We start from the raw sequence: 23,712 nt of genomic DNA, 5'->3' as shown, positions 1-23,712 counted from the left end.
GCTTTGATACAAAGTCCTCTTCTCGGCCGGAGCTGCATTAGAAGTCCTCTCACAAAATAAACATTTTTATTTTTTAATAGAAAAGTGTGATTCTTTGATTGGTTATTTCAACAATATCTACGAACTGTCCAAACACTTTATTTTTCTTTTTTGAAAGTTTTAGTGTTTGCTTGAACAGTTTCCATCTCTAAGGAAAAAAATTTTTATATATATATATGTATATATTTTTTTTAGTTAATTTTCATTTGTCATCTTCTATGCTCCCCAGAAAGCACCGACCTCTGGAATGGGAGTTAACAGCTGAGCTATGTAACACTTGGCCAGGAACACAAAGTTTTATGGTAATTAAAGGAGAGTACAAAAGAAACACAGGAGATTTCCCTAGGGTGGGCTGAGTTGTTTTTGATTGGGATGGCAGAGGATGGAAAACTGCCCCAGGAAATGGCCCCCAGGACATGCAATGGCCCTTCATCCAGCAGTGAGAAGGGGGTCTTGGACAGGGCCCTCCATGCCCCCGAGGTGTCTGAAGTTTGCTCTACAGTCGCAAGTAATTTTATTTAAATATATTCAAGAGATGAAAAAAAACCGACCCAAAACAAACAAACAAAAAGCAAACACAAGAAGGCTTTGGGTTATTTTTTTATTTTACAAAACTCATGAAAATTCTTTGGTGTAACGGGGGACTATTTAGTGATCATAATAAAATGAGTGATTATAATAAAAAGAGGTACTGAAAAAACTAGCTTGTCCTGTGGAGGACTGTAGCAACAGGAGCAAAAATGCCCCAGGCCATGCTCACCGTGGGATGGACGATGCTGCTGGCCACATGACAGCCAGATTTTATCCCAACAAATGCATCCTGGCATGGAGGCACAGTGTTCATATTCACCAGGCCTGGCAGTGCCACCAGGGTGAGGGGATAAAGTGAGCAAGATTTAACAAGCAAAGTGATCTCCCTAGCTCCATTATTAATGTTATAGGCAGTCATTTCTCCTCCCCTTTTAAAAAGCAGCCATAGGACTAACCATGATCCCTGGCCCTGGTTTCAATTACGCCGAGGCTGAATCAAAACAGACTGCTGTGCCGTAAATACGAGGGGGGCCCTCTCTGTAAGTCGTAAAATTGAATTCTAAAATTTCATGTTAAGAGCCTTGTCTTTGCATAATGGATTGCGCTGCCATCCATCACGGTGACACTTACAAGTCACAGCTGAAAAAGTACTTTATTAGATTTTTTTTTTAAACAATTTTGATTTATTCTGGTTACACTGTCTGTATAATAGACTGAGCAGAATTTCATGCCGGTCCCTACGCTCAATAAAGCAACTACAGATATATTACAGAAATCCCTCACTGTTCCTAAGTTACGGCCAAATGGTGTCTCAGGGACTGCTCCCAGTCATCTGTGTCTTCTAAACCTGAATCAAGCACTGGGCTCTTAATGACCTTCATCTCATCAGCTCTCGCCTGGTGTTGTTTAGCATTGTTGGCCCATTTTCACTGTGACTCTGATCAATAGCTGTGATGACAAAGATATGATGAGCTGCATGACTCCCTCCGGTCACTGCTGCTTAATGATTTTTCCAAGTGCCAATAGCCAGTTGAAAGGGAAAAAAATAAAATAAAATAAAATAAAGATCTCAGAGGAAACAAATGCAGCATTTCTCATGATGCCTAATTAGTCTTGCTCCTCTCCCCCTGGGCTGGGTTCACAGGATGTTTTTCAGCTGCAGAGTCCTCATGGCACTTCTTATGTTTGGATGCCACACCAAGTAGGTCCCATCACTGTCGTCCCTTGAAATGGAGCATGTTTCAGTACCAGCTCCAGCTACTGAAGACTTGAGCTGTTGCTCCTTATTGCTCTCACTGAGAGAGGCAGCCTCTGCTCCAAAGCACTGGATTTTCTCCTCTGAGCTGTGAGATTTGGTCAGGATCCTTCTCACCACTCTTTGAACCAGAGACAAGACCAGAGTTGAAAGTGAAGTTACACCCTTAGTATTTTGATGGGGACCTCCTTTTGGTGAGGGCTGAGTCCTCTTTTTGGGAGTCAAGAACAAAAATGACTTCTCAAAATCAAACCTTAAAGCACATGAGACTTAAAGCACAGTGATATTTTCCCCAGGATATGGTCTGTCATGTCTTTTAATAGGCCTTTGAAACAGCATGTAGAGCAATTGTTGAGATGCTGGAGGGAAGTGTTGCCATCTAGAGGGACCTTGAAAAGCCAGTGTGGGGCAGAGTGGTGGGCCAGTGTGAACCTCATGAAGTTCAGCTCGGGCAATCTCAAGCACAAATACAGGCTGGGCAATGGATGGAATGCACACTTAGGGAGAAAAATCTGGGGGTGTTGTTGGGTGAGAAGCTCAATATCGCCCATCAGTGAGCACTCATAGCTCAGAAAGCCAAACGTTCCCTGGGCTGCATCACCAGCAGCGTGGGCAGCAGGGCAAGGGAGGAGATTCTGCCCCCTGCTCTGCCCCAACAGATCCTACCTGGAGTGCTGCATCCAGCTCTGTGGCCCCCAGCACAAGAAAGATGTTGAGCTGTTGGAGCAAGTCTGGAGGAGGCCACTAAGATGCTCAGGGGGCTGGAGCACCTCTGCTACAGAGACAGGTTGAGAGAGCTGGGGTTGCTCAACTGGAGTTGATTCTGGGAAGCCCCTAGAGACCCTTCCAGTGCCTAAGGGGCTCCAAGAGAGCTGAGAGGGACTTTGACAGGGACATGGAGTAACAGGACTATAGGGCATGGCTTCAAACAGAGAGAGTAGATTACGTATAGGGAAGAAATTCTTTCCTGTGAGGGTGGTGAGGCACTGGCACAGGTTGCCCAGAAAAACTGTGCATATTCCATCCCTGGAAGGGTTCAAGGCCAACTTGGATGGGGTTTTGAGCAACCTGGTCTAGTGAAAAGTGTTGCTGCCCATGGCAGGGGGTTGAAACTGGATGATCTTTTAAGGTTCTTTCCAACCCAAACCAGTTTCTGATCTTATGACAGGGGGTTAGTGCTATGGGATTTCCACCCAGGACCTTCCACTCTTATGGAAGCAATAAATTACTTCATGCCTGCACAGAAGCAAAGCAAGAAGGGTCAGGCAACCAGAATGGTCCCATGGGGAGGCAAAAGGGCCATCAGTAAAGTGGAAATGCACTTGGGATCCTGTAGAAAAAGCATTTTTCACTAATGAATGGGTGAATTTAGTGATTCAGGACTGAAAATGTTTTGCCATTTAGGTGAGGTGGAAAGCTTTCACAGAGGCTGAGGATTCAGGAATGTAGTAGCTGTCTGAACAGGTTTGTTCCCAGCATTAGACAGCCATCCCTTTTAAATTTTTGTTTTGATAGACAGGACCAACATATACATATATATATACTTTTACATATATATTTTTTCCCACTTTTTGACACAATGTCCATAGTTTCCATACTGGGTGCAGGCCCAGGAGAAGACTGTCATGGACCTGGCAGGTAGACAGGTGCAGTCACATCCCAGTGTTGCTTGAGGATGCAGAAAAATGCAACACAAGGGTCTTGCCCACAGAGTTCCAGGCTCCTGGCTCTGGGCATGCTGGACAAACATGGCGGGACTGGGAGACTCTTGGAAAATGGGTGAACTCCTCAAAGTCATTAGCTCATGTAATAACCTGAAGAGTCTGCGTAAGGCTGTAGAGGTGCCATCTCAGGCTGGCAGGGTTCCAGCAGGAATATTTTACACTCGAATCTCTTTTCTTGACTCCATGGAAAAACAGCCCATTTATTCTTGCACTGCACCTCTTAGCATTGCAACACATGGACGCAGATGGATACAGAAGCACCACTTTTCTTCGGAGCTGCTTGGAATGGGGCAGTGTAAATGGGAGGCACAATGAGCTCCCTCTGCTCTGTGGGTCTTCTACCAAGGGTTCATACCTTTTGACCCTGCCTCCTGCAGGTCTCTTTTCGTTCCATTCATGCTGTTTGAGACACTCACAGCTGCCACAAGTTTGGGGTTTTAAGAAGGATTGGTCCCTGGTGTGACTTGGAGAGGGGGAAGCAGGGACCTGGACAGCACTGCCAAGAAAGTGCTGCTTCCTTTGACTAGGTGGTTACTGCTGGTTTGGCTAACACTGCCCCTGACCCCCACCTGTGCATCCTCAGGGCAACCCAGGCTTACCAAGGTCTTCCTACCAGCTATACAGGTGGCAATGCCATGGCCTTTTAACCATTCCTGGCAGGCAGCTGCCAAAGCAACTGCTCCCTTGCCAAAGCCTGGAGCAGGTCTGGCCAACACGTCTTCTCCCACCTGGCTCTGCCAGAACTAGATTCCCTTTCCAGCTGCCTGTGGTTCACTCCTGGCAAAGTAATAAAGGTTGTGTGATGCAAGGAGTGGTTCAGAGTACAACGGTGGGACACAGCAGCCTCCTCACCCTTGCTGCAAGCAGGAGAGATGAGCAGAAAATCAAACCCATACCATTGGCCATGGCCACACAGCCAAAGGTATTAGGGATTCGGAATTGGAGGAGGAACAGTCTGTTAGGGGAATTTCCATCCCATCACCTTCCTCCTGGCAAGCACCCGGGAACAGACAGGCAAGGCAGACGGAGCTGGCAGCCGGCTTCCACAGAGAAACCGTGAGAGCACCGGGGCTGCCAATGTTTCGCTGCTCGAGGACTGCATGGCCAGCACACGCCCCTGCTGTATCTGGGGCTGAGATCCTGCAGAGGGGTGTCAGTCTGTGCTGGAGGATGGCAGTGGTGGTGGCATGAGTGCAGAAGAGCTGCCTCTGAGTACACAGGTGCATTGTAGGGCTCCGAGTAAGGAAACAGCCTTGGCATGGACTTGCACATCTCGGGTTATCTCTCTGCAGAACTGGGAAAAGCCGAAGTGGATGGAATAAAAAAAAAAATAAATCAGGACTGAGCTGTTCTCAGAGAGACACAAGAGAGTACAGTCAGGACACATACAGGTTTCAGTGTGATAGAGACACCTATCTTGGACCAGGGTTGGCCACCTCCAGCCAGAGCTCCACTGAGAGGTGGGGTAACACTTCTGCCTGCAGAAACAGCACAGGACTGTTTCAGGCGGGTAAGAGGATGCTGAGCTCATCTCCTTGCTCCCTTGAATTTCAAGGACTCTTGCAAATACCAGAGCACAGAGGTTATGTGAATAAAAATTACATTAGCATGCCGAGCAACTTTGTCAGCAGTTTCTTATTAAAGCACTTGGTCCTCTCTGTAGTGGGCATTTCCATTCAACCTCCCCCTCGTCACTGCTAACAGTCAAGTGGGCTCTCCATTAAATTTGAGCTCATGTAAGAAACAGTAAGAGGGTTGATTTCAATATTCTCCTTCTTGTCCCACCACGCACAAGCTGTTGCTACTTATTAAACATTTTAAAATCCCTGCTGCCAAAGTCCCCAGGAGACATTTATCTGCCATAGTCATAAATGACTTGCCAGCATGCTACTCCAAACTGCATTTTCCAGCCAATAAATACAAGCTCCAGAATCAGGAAAAGCAGGGCTTGGCTCTAATTTTCAGTGGTATGTCACTGGGATACTATAACTACTTTTAAATTCAAATCAGCTTCCTAAAAATTAACTGGTTTTATCAGATACAGCACAGTGGACTGTTAAACACATAGCCTCATGTACTGAAACACTATACATTTAATGAAGTTATGCCATTAGCAAATGTACAACATGGGTGCATTAAATCCACCTATAGAACAGCTCTATGTATGAGAGAGGATTTATTTTAGCTTTTCTCAATAGAGCAGGAGTCCCTTTTCTTGGCTTTTGCTAGGTTATTTAACTAAGACCAGGATTTGCGCACACACAAAAAAACCCAAAAAGTATCTACTCTCATAATGAAAAAAGACCGATTTTTTTTCTTTTTTTATTCCAGTTCAGGAAGGAAGAGAATCATCTTGCAAGGTAATATAATCAGCTCCTTTGCCTCTATAATCTACTTCTGCTCAGCAGGAGCCCCCAAAGAAACAATTTATGTCCCAAGTGAAACGTGAAAACTACTTGTAAGGTCCCTTTTGAGGCACATGATTTGGACGGTCACTTTCAGAGCATCAGAATCAGCGTCGTATTCCTTTTCCTTTCTTTCTGGGAAGAGCTCTCTGGAACGCCATGGGCTCCCCCTGTTCCAGGTGGAAGGCTATGTCCCTGCCCCAAATCAGAAAGGGTTAGGATGACACAAGTTAGCACAGACACCCATTTCGCACTTACACCTAAGGACGTACATTGACTCCCCACTTCAAATTCCTCACAAAGAGGGGGGAAAAGAAACAAAAAAACCCAAAACAAACAAACAAAAAAAAAAGGACAAGAGACAGTAAATTTCACTGTGATCACACTACGGCAAAATATACCTTCTGTTCATTGCAAAAAATGCATGAAGGCCAAATTAAAGCGGGAAAAAAGTATGTTGCATGAGTTACAGTGCAACTGTATTATTCCTTCTCTTTCTATTTTCCTCCCCCCGACCTTGTTCAGTTTAGAAAAAGGATTGAGTACAACACAGTCAGGTAAGTGGCCACAAAAGAGTAGCTGTCTTTGGCAAGAAGTCACCATATGGACCCTCTCTGTCACCTTCTGCCCATTTCGCTCTGTCTCATGAAGTGGATGTTGTTGGCGCTGTCTGAGAGTTCGGGGTACTGCTCCACTGAGATCACAAAATAGCCATCGTAGCCCTGTACCCGGCCCGTGTTTAGCACTTGTTGCTTCTCCCCTTCTGTCCACGAACGAATACCCTCCTCCCCATCCCGCAGTCTCTGCTGTTCCCGGGACCAAGCTTGGGTGACGGCGCGCTGTCGGGCCAGCTCCAGGACGCGTGCCTTCTCCTCGTCCAAGGTGGTCCCGTAGCGCGTGTTTAGACACAGTGCACCATACTGGAGCTGGATGTCCGTGTAGCGTCTAGTCCTCCCACTCAGCACTGTGTTGATCTGGGACACTGTCACATTCACGCCGTTCTCCAGGGTCCTCCGCCCGCCACTGAGGCCCAGGATGGATAGGTCACCCTCTGACGGCCCCTGCTTAATGAAATAGTGTGTGTCCACCCCGTCGATGGTAAAGTGCAAGTTCTCCAGGTAGTGGGCGTTGTTCAGGATGGCCGCGATCCTCCGCCCGTCCTCGTTGGCCACGCTGATGATGTCAGTGGCCACACGCCCGTCCTTCATGGCAAACTTGACGCCCTTGCCAAAGATGGAGCCTCCAGAAGCAAAGTTCTTGTTCTTCTTGATGTGCCGGCAGCCCGCGATGCTGGAGCTGTAGATTTGTTCAAAGCGCTCCAGGGTGACAAAAGCCTTCAGCTGCTTCTGCACTTCACACTGAACCCCCAAAATGGACTGAACAGGGAGAGAAAGAAGAGAACAACCTATTAGAAAGTGAAACCTGATGATCCAACGGCATTATTAGGATGCTGGAGACCAGGAGAACATACTGGAAACATGTGATGAGGAGCTCCATTATTTTTTGCCCCTTATCAGATATTTCAAAATTTTAATTCCTTTTCATGGAAGACACATGTTGACCCCTTCTAATGCTCATTGTTTCTGTAAACTGAACTGTATTTAATCTTATAAATGGAAGGATGTAAAGGTAGAAAATGATATTTTTTGCCTCAGTGGTGTGGGGGGTTGAATTTGGATGCATAATTAGGTTGTGTTTCAGTGTTCTTCTGCATATAAGAAACAACTTGTCTTCTGCATATAAGAAACATGATGCTTTACCAAATGCTTTCAGATCTTCTGTGAAGTGTGGAAGTATTTCTAAAAGTGTTTCCTATTATAACTCCATGTTCTAACTCCTAGTGCTGCCTTCAAAGGCCCTGCATGATCTGTATGACCCTCAGAGTGTCCACAACCTCTCTGTATTCCATTCCAGCCTGGCCAAAACTAAAGGAAGGCATTAAATGCAAAACTTATTTCCTGGAAACCTTCTACAATTTTCCAGGCTCCCTGAGTTAAAGCCAAACACACCTGATGCTCAAGTTTTAGCTTATACTGAAGCAAAACTGAGAGACAACAGCCCAGATCATTTGCAGTCCGGTCACTTTTGCAACACAAAGTCACTTTTGCTGTTAGGGTATAATGGAGCAAGCACACTACAAGTCAGCAGCTCATCATTACTGCAAAATGTTCTGGAAATGCTCCCATCAATTCATGGCAGTGCTGACTTCTTACAGACTCCTGTTCATGAACAATTATTTGCTCAAATTTCACAAAAGCAAGAGGATTCTATGACAAAACTCTCCTGGCACTGCCAACGGCTCAGTTCAATAATATAATGACACCCAGGATTAAAAATAGGCTACAAAGTTTACACCACTCCAATTATTTTGAGGAAATTAAACACCCATTAAGGATATTGCCTTAATCTGTCCATGAACTAGAGATTCACATCCTGGGTGCAAGAAGACAATTCAGATGATGCAGGCACTTCAGTGTTGACCTCTCACACAAGACTTGTAACATGACAAATGAAGTGAAATAAACCCTCATTTCCAGGGAAGAGTCATAAAGTATTAAAAAAAAAAAAAAAAAGGGGATTGACCATTGCAAGTTACTCAGAAGTTATGAGCAGTTTTGACTGTTAAAAGAGAAAACTATAAGGGAATAGAGGAATACAATTTCAAAAGCACATTTTAGGTTGTAGAACATTAAAATTCCCAGAAATTACTTTTGTTCAAAGTGTTGAGCAGGCTGGTGTACCTTCTCCATTTCCCTTTTTGATTGACAGCATAGCAGGTGGAGCAGGAACCAGTTTCCTACGAAAAAGCAGCTCTTTCTGGTTTTCTCCATCCTGCCTGTGGGGCATCTCACACATCCCCTAGAGAGCAATACAATTAACAGACTGATAGGGAGCCTAGCCCAGCTTCTCTGCCAATTGCACAAGTGCTTTAATTATGCAAAAAATGGACGTAATTAATGTAGATGTCAGTGATGATGGACTTGGAACAATTAGGCTTCTAGGCTCCATGAAACACTCACTGTTCTAAACAAGTGCACACTGCACAGCCTTGGTAATTAGCTACTTCCTCTTCAAAGAAGTTTGAATGGAGAGCTCTTCTCAGGTGTATCTCATAGGGGTTGACTCTAGGGGGTCCCTTAACCATTTTGTATGTCATGCTGCCTTTCCAACTTGCCTCAGTAACATTTACCAGTGATGGGAAAAGGCATCTCTCAGTGTTCATACCAAATCACTGCTCACTCAAGGATGTAAATCAGGTCTTCTGTGCTACACTGCTATGTCCTGTGATCACTTATGTGTCACCATCTATATATACATCACCTTGTTTACCAGCAGGTGAGTGATAAAGAGTCCCTGGAATTAATTGCACCATATACTGATTATCACCTTGGGGAAGGGAGCTCAGGGAGGTCGGGCAGTACTGGGCATGGACGAATAACTCCTACCAGAAATTGGCCCTGCTCCCCTTCCATTTTGTCTTCATCACCTTATTCTTGATGAGCTGCAGGAACTCTAGTACGTTTTTGATTATGAGCAAATTATAAAGGTCTCCAAATTAGGTTGCCTCAACAAACCAGTGGGTCTGGACACCACCGTAATATCAAAATTCACAGGTAGAGACCTACCTTCAGGTGTCTTAATCAAGAACCAGAGCACAATAAAAAAAGGGTATTCTGTTGAGGACTGGTTACTTCTGGGCTCTCCCCACCTTTTTTTTTTTTCACATAAGGAAGTAGGAAATGAGATGTGCAAAGCTGTAACACTGAACAATCACCATAACTTAGAATCATAGACTGGTTTGGGCTGGAAGGAGCCTTAAAGATCATCTAGTTCCAAACCTTCTGCCACAGGCAGGGATAACTTCCACTACACCAGATTGCTCAAACTCAACTATTAGCTATCAACTATTTCAATAACTAAATCCATCTCTGTTACCTTGAAAACAAGCCCAGGATGACTTTGAAATGACTTTTTGAGCGCATTTCTTTGATAAAAGAGTGTATTTGGGAACAGCATTCTGTTAAAAGGAAAAGCAAACACATCCAGAAGAAAAAAAACCCCCAACCAAATTACCCAAATTCGAGCAAACCAGAGCACAGCCAGCATGTATGCTGTGCTGTGGATATAAAGAGGGTGGAGGCAAACAGATTATACATAGTTCGAAGAGGCAGTGTATCCCTGACTTTGAAATTACCATTTCTGTTCAATCTTAGAACTTATTTCAATGACCTGGCAAGGAAAAGAAACAGAAAATTTCCATCCAAAGCTGCAGTGGCATGTGCTATTCTCTAAAATTGCTACTGCTTTTAGCAACTGTAAACCAAGGCATCTATAAACCAGTTTTACAGAAAAAAGAAGGGAATTCATTGCTATTTTATTTCAATATTTGTTGCTCGATGTAAGTGACAAATATGCTGGGTTTGTTTTTCCTCACAGTCTTTTTTAATCAGATGTCCTTAGGTGACATTTCACTTTATCTAGTAACAACCCTTTGGAGAGAAGAGAACGACCTTCATCATTTGTTCTCTGCTGCACAAAGCTCAGGAGAGCGGCACATTACCGGGATCTCTGAATAGCCTCCTACATTTTGCCGGCACCTCTTGAGGATTTGAAATACCATCGCCAGATCCTATCATCTGTTGTTTTTAAATACTGCCTTCCAGTGTGAGACTGAGAGCTTTAATTTCCCATCAAGGACCCAAGATGTGAAATACGTGAACATGCTTCCAAGTTTCTTTCTATCCTTGTGCCATTATAGACAGATAGGTGTTTCTCTTACCACCATATGGCTTACAATGCAGAAAGCTACTTTTTCCAAAAGGTTTAGAAGTTATGATTTCTCTGATATATGATTCATTTTTAACTCCTTCCTAATTATCACAGAATCACAGGAAGGCTTGGTCTATAAGACCTAAAAGATGATCTTCTTGTAACCCCCCTACCATGGCCCAGCATGCCCCCACTAGACCAGGCTGCCCAAAGCAGCCTGGCCTTGAACAATCCCAGGGATGGGGTATCCACATCTTGTCAGGGCAACCTGTGCCAACGCCTCACTACTCTCTGGGTACAGAATTTCTTCCTAACATCTAACCTACACCTCTACTGTTTTAATTTAAAACTGCTCCCCCTTCACTTATCCCTATTTGCCAGTGTAAAAAGTTGCTCTCCCTCTTTATAAGCCCACTTTTTATTTACCCTGTAGCTCTTTGTTAACAAAGCCATTGCTCAGCCATCAGCCTCCTCCCTTATATTCCATGTGGCCATCACCTGGAGACAAGTCTCTGTTTGGATGTGCCCACCAGCATGGCTGCACTGCAGGCTCCTGGGCTGTCCCAGAGGTGACATGTGGGGGAGCAGAGGTGAGCCATGGGCCAGCAAGGCCAGTGCTCTGGATGCTGCCTGGCTGGGAATGAGCCAAACAGGAGCACTAACTCAGGGGCTTAGAGGACACGTCTCTCCTCCACCCTGCCACTGTACATGACTGTCGGGGGATAACGAGGTTGAGTTCATTAAGCAGATTTCAAGTGTGGAGAAGTAAGAGGATTTGCCTCCTCCTCTTGCTTATCACTTTACAGATATCTTATCTATCTTCATAAAGCCTCAAGAGTTTAATGTCTTTGAGACTTCAACTCCTTTCGCTGCATTGGATCCTTTGAAAACTGACCAATACATTTGTAAAACATAACTGGGGGCTGATGGACAGACAGCATGACAGTCCAAGCCCAGGCCAAAGCACCTGCAGTGTCAGGATGCCTTCCCTGAATGATGAACACTGGCAGAGCCAGTCTCTCAAACAGATTGTCCTTGGAAGAAGCCCTGCCAGAAAGCACAGCCCTATAGCTCACTTCCTGGCTGAGCATCCCAGAGCAGCCCTTGCCTCCAAAATGCTGCTCCAGAGGGGATGCCAAAAACTACTTCTCCAGCAAAGCCTGTTACAGGCACTGCAGAAAACAGGACCCTTCCTGGAGACAGTGCCCATGGGATGGAGAGAATGGTAGTTATAACAGGATGTAGATAATGATACAAGTGCTGACTCCAAAATACCCCTCCCTGGAAATAGAGTTGTTCTGGCTCCAACAATTACCTGACAGCTCAACAAGACAAAAAAGGAAGGGAAGAAAAAAAACTCCAACAAAAAAACCAGAAGAGAAATTGGATTCAGGTGCCGCAGTTCCACAATATGCCAGAGGTCACCCAGAGTCCCCCAGTGGCCAATAACACTGAACTTGTTCAACAAACAATTTAGTGACAGCCTCACAGTCGTGGGGAGGAAGGGGGGAAGTACTGCACAATGGAGTATTGGATTTTAAATGTCACTTCACAGCTTTAGGGGGTGAGTGCTAAGCTTATGACATGCTGGCTATTTTTGAGGTGGTGGATGCTCAAAGTCAGAATTATCTCTCCTGTCTTCCAAACTGGTAAAGCAATTACCAAAAATGTTCTGGAAGGAGATGCTAGGGCCCTCTGGTTATGCACTCTGAAGAGAAATGAAGCAGCCATTTATGGGTGTTAGTTGCTTTGTTATTGTGCTTCTGTTAGTTGTTGCTCTCTGATAAAAGAACAGACTTAATCTGGTGGGCTAACTTTGATCAGCAAAGCCAGTGTAGTAGCTCAAATATACTTTCGTCTATCACAAGGAGGTATGTGACCCAGAGAAACTAGGGATCAGAAGACATGGAGATGAGAAAGTCGTGGTACATCATTCAGTGATCAATGTCCTGCCCAGGCTACTTTTAAATGACAAAAGATCTAGAGCTTACTCTACATGCTCTGCAATACCATTTACAGTTTGATCAGTCTTATTAACTGAAAATGTTTCCTGTGCTTTCATTTACCTTGGTTTGTTATTTCCTATATGATATTTTCAAAAGTTTTTATTTTCTTCCACATGCTTCATCAATAAATACAGAGACAACCAGTGACAAGGAGGACTGGACTGTGTCTGGGAATGTGTATTGATGCCTGGAAGAGTTGGGAGTGAACAGAACTTTATGGAAATATCAGTGTTGGATGCATGGATAGGCATAGGAGAAAATGGATCATGTGTTCAGGTATCATATGTGAATGAATTTGGTATATGCAAATATGTGCCTACAATATGCTGGGTGTGACAGAAAGCAAGGGAATCCTGCTCTACAGCATTTAAGAACCACTTGCTATCGCAGCAGGATCCTGCAACTGTAAACTGAAATAAAAATGCTCATGTTTTGTTGCTGTCATAACAGGGGAAGAATATGAAGCAGCCTGCAATGGTTAAACTCCACTTTCAACATCTGAGTGCAAAGGGACTCATCTGGAAACATGACAGCTGTATAAAGCCCTCTTTTAATAAGCAGGGCCCTGCATAGCCCTCACTGCAGCTTCTGGTTTTAAAAACCTGTGAGGGACATGGAGATTTCCTTTTTTTCTTATTGCTCCTTCAAACAGATTCACCTAAAATAGGTGGACAGAGGGGAGGGTTCTCCTTGATTTTATTTCCAGCTCATCTGCCTATAGGAACAAGGGTCAGTAATCACCTCGAGCTGTCACTCAAGTAACTTGGCTATTCAATAAGTCAAATAATGATACCATAATACACATTAAAATTATATATATATTACACACTGTAAAACACATAATTAACTAATGATAAAATAATAATGTAAGACTACCATGAATAATAATTTCTGTGGTGGTTCTGTGAGAGTTATTATCTACAGCACATAAGAATACAGAGATGGTCTTTTGTGCAGTCTCTGGGTGAGCCTTTCCTGTTTGCCTACTCCTGTACAGCTTTGCCCAGGGAGACTGTGTCCCAGCAGAGAGGAGGAAAAATCCTGAGGCTCTCTCTCATTAGAGAAATAACTTCTATTAGCATTTCATTGCTTAATCCAAGGAAATAAGAAACAAAAAGGGAGTCTCTGAGCTCCAGACCACAACTGAGTCACTGCACTGTAATAGTTTTCAAGCATCAACCCAGCCATGGTAATTTTTTTAGTTCCCCCAATATAATTAAGTGTCACTTCATATAAATTTCTTGTTGAAGTTTAAGCTGGTACATTTTAACTTCTCTTCAGCATGGCTGTGAGGCTGAGTACCAGTGATGGACTGACACATGGCTATTTTCAATCTACAGTAATTTGTTTGTACCTTTGAGTGCTACCTTTTGTGGTTCAGGAAATGTGACCTCCTGGTTTAAGATGTATACCTCAAGAATCTGCTGCAGGTCATCCAGATTTCAGTGAAGCCATAGGTAGAGAGGCTAGGAGGCAGATGGAATCAATTCCATTGCCTACCTTTATCATATTATTAGCAGAAATGTGGAGAGCATGTCCTGATCTCCCCAAGCATGTTGGTCCCTCACTGCTCTTGCAACATTTTGAGCGCCCAGCAGCAGCAAGTGGGAGTTCAGACTAAAGAGGATTCAGACTAAACAGATGAAAGCCATCTCAGAATACAACCAGGCTATGAAATGGAAGAGAATCCTGAAAGGTAAATGACTTTCAAGGTCATACACTGATAAGCAGTAGGGCTGGGATTTAACCTGGGGCTCTCCAATCCTGACCCTGTGTTCTAACTTTTAACAGTGCTGCCTCTGTCTTTCAGCTGAGTAAGTCCCAACAGGAAGATGGGAAAATGATTGGGCTGCAAAAGCCTTTTTCTTGCCAATTTTATCACTGAATTTTGCATCAGCATCTACCAAAATGCCTTGGGAAACAAGCCTGTTTTTAAAAGCAGGACACAGTTACATGGGATTTAACCCGGTCAGGTAAAATGGAAGTTTAATATCATAAAAAAATTCTTTCTGGAAAGATTCTCTGCAATACAAAAGAGTTTCCCATGCAAGTAGTGTGACTTCTTGTTTAAGACATTTTAAACCAGATTTAATAGGTTTCTAGAACAAAAAACACCCCCCCAACTTTATAAACCAATTCTGTATCAAGATTAGCTTTTTTTAACTTCTAAAAACCCTGAGTGCAAAGGCCTTGAATTTAGCCTGTAATATGTGATAATAGGGCCTCCTGTGGGAGAAAGAAACAGCAACACAACACTCTACTGAGCAACCACCAGAAAATATCACAGAAAAAAGCACCATGGCAGTAGGGAATTTAATATGTGATTATTTGGTCAGATTTCAATACTCGAATGGGGTTTGACTCACTCTTCATCTCACAACATGCTGGTAGAGCTTTTTCAACCAACATTGCAAATGGGTAGCTTGCTGATAAGGGCATGAGATACAGTATGGAGTTACATGGATCACCTTGCTATTGTCCCATTCCTGGGTTTTCATCTGTGTGTGGATTAACTCATAGGATGGCTCCATGGCATCCATGTCTGGCTTGGGGTAGCCGGGGATGACATTGTGCAGCTGGAACCCAAAGGTGAGCAGCCAACTGTTGACATCTGGAAGGGAAGAGAAACGTACATAAGATTATTTGATCTCTCAAGCAGGATTGCCCAGGAAAAGGCCCAGAGGAGGACCCCACAGTGGCTGGCACTGTAGCAGTCTGGACAAAATGATGAGATTCTGTGTTGTGTGAAGAGCAGAAATCTTAATGGTCCTACAATGAGCTGTGTGCCAAAATCTGACCTTTCTACCTCCAGCCAGAGCCAAATTCTGTGCTTTCCCAGATCTGAAACAGAAATTTTGGCAGTGAGCACATGGCCCAAATCAAAGCCAACTTTATGTCTGCCCTTCATCAGCAGAAACCAAGTGCTGCTTGAAGGTGTGCAGAAGTACAGCAACAGGAACACACTTGGAGGCTGAGATGCTCCAGCCAATTGGGAAGTGTTATCCAGTCCTACAATCAGCTCAGAACACCTCAGCCCCAATACTTCTCTCCCTGAGGACTCTCAAAGGGCCTATAGGCTGAAAACTAAATTTAGAGCTATGTGCCAGAATACCAGGACATCCAGGATGGACAGTTCAGGCATTTAGCTGGTGCTCACAGAAGAGGCTCTGGACATATCCACTGTTTTTTCCATGGATTTCCACCTCAGTCCAGAGTTTGCTGGCATCTTCCATAATAAACTGTAGTTTGAGTACTAAACCAGTGTAAAGTCACATCATCTTTTACAGTGATATTTATAATTAAACTTCATACCACCTGCAAGGTACATTATAGTGAAAATAAGTGTCCAGACACGAGAGATATTTTGCTTGGGTACTTTTTACAAACACCTTAAAAAAATCCATGGATGGTGAGAAAACTGGTGGCTACCAGTGATAAATTATTGTCTTATAGAGAAGAGGGACTGCTGGCACTAAAGGGAACATGATGAAAAACCAGGCATTAGGGACATCATTCCTGCATTTACTTCCCAGTAGATTACAAAGTCTTCCTTGATTTTTGATTGCACAGCTATTAGGAATAGCAGGTGAAAGTTAATCTGCTGGAGGAAAAAATTATGAGGTTGGGTAACTCCTAGATCTGCTTGGGATTAGCATCACTTACCCCCTTAACTTCAGAGCATTCCATGAGCACACCTTGTTTGCCTTCACTTAGCTCCAGAGGACATACCTGCTACAGTCCCTGAGCAATATGGTGTGCACTTGGCACACAATAGCAATTGCAAGGCAAAAAAGGTATGAAGGTGAAGTTTAACTAATATTAGCTACCAGGACTCTTAAGTGTCTGGATGTAACTGGAATTTTGCTCTGCTTCAAGTTGGAAGTGCAAAGGCTTGACTTTCATTTTGCTAAACTCAATAAGTGTTGTTGAAACAATCTGAAGACAGAAAAAAATTAAATAATCAAATATGCATATTTGAATATTTTTTCCTCTATTCCCATGAGCCTAAATGAATGTTTTCAAGAACTGGTTGGAAAAGAAATTAGGGATGCAAGTGGCAAATAACGCCGTTCCAGATGACTGGAGAATCAGGAGCCAAACAAACACACTATCTGTTGCTTGTTTTCCTACAGGCCAAAATGTTGCGATTGGGCAGATGTCCAAAAAGCCCTTGCGACAATCCATGTGGAAGAGGGAGGATTTCTGCAATAAAAACACTTCTGTTCACTCAGTGTACAGATTGTTTTTGGAGTGTCTTTGAAACAGAGAGGTTGGGGGGGTATGAGAGAAATGAAAAGGCTCATTTGATTATTTTGTTGCCTAGTGCTAAGCCAGCCTGTCTCCAAATCCTTCTTATCTCAAATGAAGAACTTTGATGTACATATTGTGGACCAGGTGGTCAGGAGAACAAAGTAAAACAGTGAAGGTCAGCATTGGTGCAGGAATCATTTCCCAAGCATTCAGAAATGCTAGAAAGAATACAGAGCATGGATGCTGAACTGTTGAAAAACATGTAACATGTCTGGAAATATCCAACACAGGTTTTTTTTATACTTCTCAGAAAACTGACTTCCAAAACATTTGCAAATAAGAATTTGTTCTTTTTGGGGAGGTGTTGGAATACCCAGAACAAAAAAAACCCCACCAAAACAAACAACCTGAAACCATGGGAGGAAGGTGTGGAGCTGAGAAAACAGAGGGGAAAATACTAATTTGCCAGGAGGCAGTGACAACTTTTTTGACAGAAAAGTACATTTCACATCACAGAGGTTTTTTTCAGCTACAGTAACCCTGCCAACACATTTCACAGTAAATTCATTTGAGGGCAAAGAAAAAGAGTGCTTAATGCAGACACATGTAATGGAAATGTCAGTTCAATCCATCAGGATTGCTGAGGCTGGCAGCAAAGCTCTGTGCCATGAAGTGTACAATCACTAAAATATTCATGTTTAACAATGGGCCTCTCAAAACATAAATACCTGTTTCTCCTGCTCTCCCCTCCACATACCTTCAATTTCCTTAAGCTCAGAGACCTCATCATTGTGGACCAAAGCATGTGCTGGTCACCCATGTCCTGGGCAGGGAGCTCCCCTAAGGACAATCAGGTCCCAGTGTGGGAATGCAGGGGCAGAGAGCGGTTCCATGTTCTCCAGATCTGGGCAGATTTGGTTGTGATGACAAGGACAGTCTTATCATGGGTCCTGTCCACGAGGTGCCTGAAAGCCTGAGCAAAAAGTGCTGGGGCAGCAGCCTTGTGTCACAGCACTCATCCCATAGCATGGCCTGCTTCTCCCATGCATTGGGGGAGGAGAAACTTGAAAAAGGTATTTGGGGTCTGTATTCTTGAAAAACTAAAAATTAAAAGGCCATGGAAAAATTATTTGCTGCATATAAAATATTAGTGTATCAGGTTTTGACATCTTGATTGTATTGTCAGAGCTGTGTGGGAAACTGTGCACCTGCTAACACAGGGCTAGAAAAAAATATTTTGTCCTTTCTTAACTTGAGCAGGAAAACAAAAAATCTGTTAATATATCACAAAGCAACACTTCAAAACCTAGATCTGTGCAAACCAAAAATTTCCAATTAACTTCTGAATTAAACTCCATGTTGGTTTTGGCTCCTTATTTTTCTTTTCCAGTTTTTAATCATTTGTTTACACTTAACTTGAAGAGGCTGAAAATCCAAAATGCATTTTTCTTTAAGGACATTCTGGAATTTGTCATTTAAACAATTTTGAGAGCTGTGTACGCTTCTGCTGAGAAATCTCTCAAGCTCAACCCTCCCCCATAAACAAATTCAGTTTTGACAAATAAGCATTTTCTGATAGGAAAAGTTATCTTGAGGTGTTCCCTCCCAGCCGTTATTATCAGAGTGAGAGCAACATACAGGATCTTAGTCTGCATCTTTTGACATATTTTACTTCCCTTGTGGCATCATCTTCTCAGCTCTGGAGAAAACAACTTTTCATGAAAAAAACCCCATGACCTAATCCTTATGATTATTGCAGAAGAACCAGAAAGCCCAAATCCTAATGGCTAGAAAAACAAGCAGGATAGAAAACCCAAGATTTTTAGTTTGTAACATTTATTTGCTATTAAGCAGATCTTGTAACTCAGGGGAATGCAGTTATTGTTGAATATGGGAATGTTATGATAGATGCAGCAGGAGCATTTAAAAATTAATTCTATCTCCTTAAGAAGTATGCACATTTGATGTGTGATTGTGGCACTTGGCTTTTCAATGGGAAGCATCTAGAAAAGAGACATGCCAAACAGTCTTCTCAAACTTCTCATTGCTACCACTGTTGCACACAGTATGAAACTAGGTTTGAAGGGGGAAGGGGATAAAACAAAGCTGTCTGGAGATAAACGTGGGGGTAGCACACCAATGGTAGAAGGACAATTTGCTAGTGAGGTCCTTCAGGCTGCTATCTCAGTACAGGAGGGGATGGCAGCAAACATGCAGAGGTGATCAGATGGCCAGAAGGCCAGTGCCATCCCAGTCTGTATCAGCAATAGTGTGGCCAGCATGGCCAGGGCATTGGTTGTCCCCTTGTACAGGGCACTGGTGAGGCCACATCTTGAATCCTGTTCAGTTTTGGGCCCCTTACTACAAGAAGGAAATGGAGGTGCTCGAGTGTGTCCAGAGAAGTGGAGCTGAGGAAGGGTCTGGAGCACAAGTCTGATGAGGAGCAGCCTGAGGGAGCTGGGAGTGTTTAGCCTGGAGAAAAGGAGGCTCAAGGGGGACCTTATCACTCTCTACAACACTTGAAACAAGGTTGCAGTATATGGTGGGGGCTGGTCTGCTCTCCCAGGTAACAAGCAATAGGACAAGAGGAAACAACCTCAAGTTGCACCAGGGCAGATTTAGACTGGATTTTAGGAAAAAATTTCTTCACAAAATGGGTTGTCAAGCACTGGAAGAGGCTGCCCAGGGCAGTGGTGGAGACACCATCTCAGAAGGAATTTTAAATGTAGTTGAAGCACTTAGGGACACTGTTTAGCGGTGGATGTGGTAGTGCTGGGTTAATAGCTGGACTTTATAATCTTAGGGTCTTTTCCAAACTAAATGATTCTATATATAAAGGAAGGCCATTTAACACATAAGAGGATTTTCTGTAAAAATACCCCAGAGCTCATATTTGCAGCAATTTTACAAAGTTTCAGGGGAAGCAGTTCAGAGATTGTGTCAAGCTTTGGGGTAGGTGTGCCTCAAAATCTGTCCTACAAGTCTAAAGCACCTTATTTTCTTGACTTTTTGTAGACACTGTTAATTATGCAAGGCTGGTTAACTTTGAACTACATAGCTAGTAGTGTAGTAGTCATGTAGACACTCTGAAATGGCTGACTGTAATGAAAGGTTTGAATTGCTTTGCCATTCTGTATGCCATTTGCTTAGTTGCAAATAAATCTCTAGACAAAACTGTGTAAACAGAGCTGCCCCTCTACATAGACAAAGGTCATTAGGACATCAATTGGTAGCTAAACTTCAGATATCTGAGGGACAAAAAACTGTAAGCAAAATAAAAAGAACAAACACCTAAGAAGAGAAAGGATACGGGTTTGGGAATTACAATCTCCATCTATGCTAATTAATTAAACATGCACCGTACATGGGAGTCCAACTGGCAATCTAAAACTTATGTCCATTAATTAAAGAATAGAAAACGTCATGGTGATCAGGACACTGAGAGAGAAATTACCTATTGTACTGGTTTCGGTGAGGATAAATTTCTTTAAAGTAGCTGGAACAGGGCTGTGTGTTGGATTTATTCTGGAAAGTGCTGGTAACACGGGGATGGCTTTGCTACTGCTGAGCAGTGCCCACACAGAGCCAAGGCCCATTCTGCTCCTCCCCTCACCCCACCCCACCCCACCAGCGAGGGGGCTGGGGGTGCACAAGGAGCTGGGAGGGGTCACAACAAGACAGCTGACCCTGACTGATCCAAATGATATCGCAGACCATATGGTGTCATGTAAAGCTGGGGAGGAAGAACGAAGGAGAGGACATTTGGAGTGATGGTGTTTGTCTCACAAGACACTGTTTTGTGGGATGGAGCCCTGCTGTCCTGGAGATGGCTGCCTGCTGATAGGAAGTAGAGAACGAATTCCTGGCTTTGCTTTTCTTGCACAAGCAGCTTTTGCTTTTCCTATTAAACTGTCTTTATATCACTATCTGTCTATGAGTTTTCTCACTTTTTCAGTTCCCCATCGTCCCTGGGAGGAGTGACTGAGCAGCTGTGGGGCTTAGTTCCGAGTGGCGTTAGACCATGACACCTATTTGTCAAAGGCAAGTTTGTGAAAATGTTTATTAATTTAAATGTCTTACCTGTCATGTAACATTTGATATCCTGAGAATTGCTAATGGGGTTGTTGTTTTTGAACATATACAGGTTGAAAGGCATTATGTTATTGCTACTCAGATGCTTCCACATATCATGGTCCGGACTTGTCCAGCGACCTGCTAGCACATCGTAGTCTCTCCGCCCCATATGGATAAGCTTTGTGAGGGGGTCATACAGTCCTCCATGGTAGCCAATGATGATCTGGAAGTTGGGATTAGTGTCCATATAGATCTCCCCATATGCTGTGTACAGTATCTGCTTGATCATTAAGCCAGTCCCACTGAAGACAGCCAAAGGAGTGCCAATGTTATCGCAGGCTATGTAGAATTCATCACCGCTGCTGAGCTCCATTGCAAAGAGGTGGCCTTGGAGGTCATAGTACAGGGAGGTGATCTCAGAGCTCGAGTGATTGTACAAGTGGGTGACCTTTGTTGGGTTGGTCAGATCTGCATAGAAGAACTGCAAGTGATGGCCATGGCTGGTTTTGCTGGAGACTCTCCTTCCTAGGCCATCATAGCGGTACTTCACACTCCACCCACTTGCTTTATTGTAGGCTTTGATGAGCAGGCCAGCTGAATTGTACTCAAAAATATCATTGCCCCTTTGCTTCAGGAAGCCATCTTCATCCATTTTGTACTGCACATCCCCCAGTCTAGTAATCCTATCCCTGAGGTCATACCTGAGTGGAGTAAGGCGGGCACTATTCCCTGGACTCAACAGATGGAGGTTTCCATTTAGGTCATAGCTGTAACGCCAGAGAGGTTTGTCATTGATAGAGACAGTCTGTAACTGGCCATCAGCATCGTATTCATATGAGTAACGAGTTGTGTTTGCGTAAGGGCCAACCTTCAGCTCTTTCTTAACCACTCTCCCCATGTTGTCGTACTGCACAGTCATCCAGTACATGAGAGACCGGAATATCTCATACTGGACCTCCTTCATCCTGCCATAGGCATCAAAATGTTTAGTGTGGGTCATGACAGCAGTGGTGATAATCTGGTTGATATCGTAGTAGATGACCCCAAATTTACCAAATTGCTCAGTTTTGCCTGACACGTCATCGTACCTGTAGAGATCGATAGGCAAAGGTGTCTCGTTGATGACCGCTTGCATGCTGGTCACCCGGAAGCTGTTATCATAGTTGTAGTCAAAGCGTGCATTCACCATGCCCTCCTCAGTGAAGCGGAAAATCTGTCGGTCAATGAGGGGTCCTATCTGTCTGTACCTGATTGTGCAGGTGAACCCTTCATTCTGCAAGTTTATGGTCTTCAGCATGCCCGCAGTTTCATCGTATGTGAAACTGATCTTTGTGGTGTCGTAGAGCATCTCGGCTAACTTGGACAGCTTCCCATACTTGTAGATGACACGTCTGCCTGTGCCCAAGTACAAAGTGTGGAGGAGCTGCTCATCCTCTGTGAAGTCCTGAATTACTGAGGCATTGCCTTCGGGTGGCCGGTAGATGTTCCTGTAGTAACCAATGGAACGAATGGTTTCCAAAGTCTGACGGGCAACGTTGGGCATGGTCACCGAGGACAACCGGTCATTCTTGTCAAACTCAAAGATGTACTGCCTCTGGCTGTGAAGGAGAAGCACCATGGACTGGATGGGAAGAAGAAAAGTATAGATTATATCCCTGCTTTTCCAGCAAAATTATACTCTCATAAAACCTGTAAGATTCCTTAATCCAAAGAGCAGGGCAAGTAAGACAAATCTCTGTGCCCATAGAATTCAACAGTGAAAGGTAAGGAGCTGCACATGGCACATCAGTATCCTCAAACACGAGTGGGTCAATGGAAGACGCAGTTAATGCAGTGAGGAAGGTCCAAGTTCAGAATGCTCAGTTTTTCAATCACTACCCTATAGCTGTCTTAAAAAATTTCCTGTGCCAACAGCCTTTGGCTAATTAATTAAAATTGCTTGAAAAAGTATCCCCCAACACCTTCCAATCATGAATTAATTAACTGTGTCAACCCATCTTCTATTATCCTCTTCCTCCAAACTTCTGCCTGCACACTTATTTGTTCTGGGATTTTATTTTATTTTTTTTTGCATATAACAAACAATCCACATAGATTGTATAATACAAGGAATAAGTCAATACTTTTTCCTTTTTAAAAGATGTGGCACAACTACAGTTTCCTTAAACTGTTTTAGGGATAGGTGTTATTCAAAAACCAGGAATAAAAAATTCCAGTCCCAAGTATATGTTTTATAGATCTGTAGGTAACTGGGCAATGCTGAATGGTAATACCTAGAAAATATAAGTTCCATGCTACTCTACAGAGTGAAGGCCCCAGGAAACACTGCAAAGTGTGCTACAAGTGCGGCTGAATTAATGCCCCACTTATTAATTACACGTATTTTTGTAAGTAGAAATGGGCCACTTGAAGAAGGCAGGATGTCAGACTCTATAGGTTGTTTCATATGGAAAATCCTACTGGAAATTCCTACTGTTCACTCTGCTGACTTTATCTGAGCATATTTTATACTGCAGTCAACTAAATAAAGCAAGATTGTGCTTAAAAATCACATGTCAAAGCTTCGCAGTTCACATGCTCTCTTATCAAGACTGGGAAAAAAACATCTCAGACAATTTTCAACTGCGCTGTGGTGGTCTAGCATGAAAGCCAGTTTG

At 43.6% G+C, this 23,712-nt stretch overlaps 1 protein-coding gene across 15 annotated transcripts in view; it reads right to left on the bottom strand.

The window, feature by feature from the left end:
• Positions 1-1,241: 1,241 nt before the first annotated feature.
• TENM4 (teneurin transmembrane protein 4) overlaps positions 1,242-23,712 on the bottom strand; it is a 592,138-nt gene continuing 569,667 nt past the window's right edge. For all 15 annotated transcript variants that reach the window (XM_039718527.1, XM_039718526.1, XM_039718530.1 and 12 more), the window contains 3 exons: positions 21,062-22,676; positions 15,199-15,341; positions 1,242-7,330 (listed from right to left, as the gene is read on the bottom strand). In XM_039718527.1, coding sequence (XP_039574461.1) covers positions 6,572-7,330; positions 15,199-15,341; positions 21,062-22,676 — 2,517 coding nt within the window. In that variant the 3' untranslated portion in view covers positions 1,242-6,571. The remainder of the gene's footprint in view (positions 7,331-15,198; positions 15,342-21,061; positions 22,677-23,712) is intronic.

The sequence above is a fragment of the Passer montanus genome, unplaced genomic scaffold (assembly GCF_014805655.1).
Source record: "Passer montanus isolate IOZ18808 unplaced genomic scaffold, ASM1480565v1 scaffold4, whole genome shotgun sequence".
Classification (NCBI taxonomy): Eukaryota; Metazoa; Chordata; class Aves; order Passeriformes; family Passeridae; genus Passer; species Passer montanus.
This window is presented reverse-complemented; position numbering and strand designations above follow the sequence as displayed.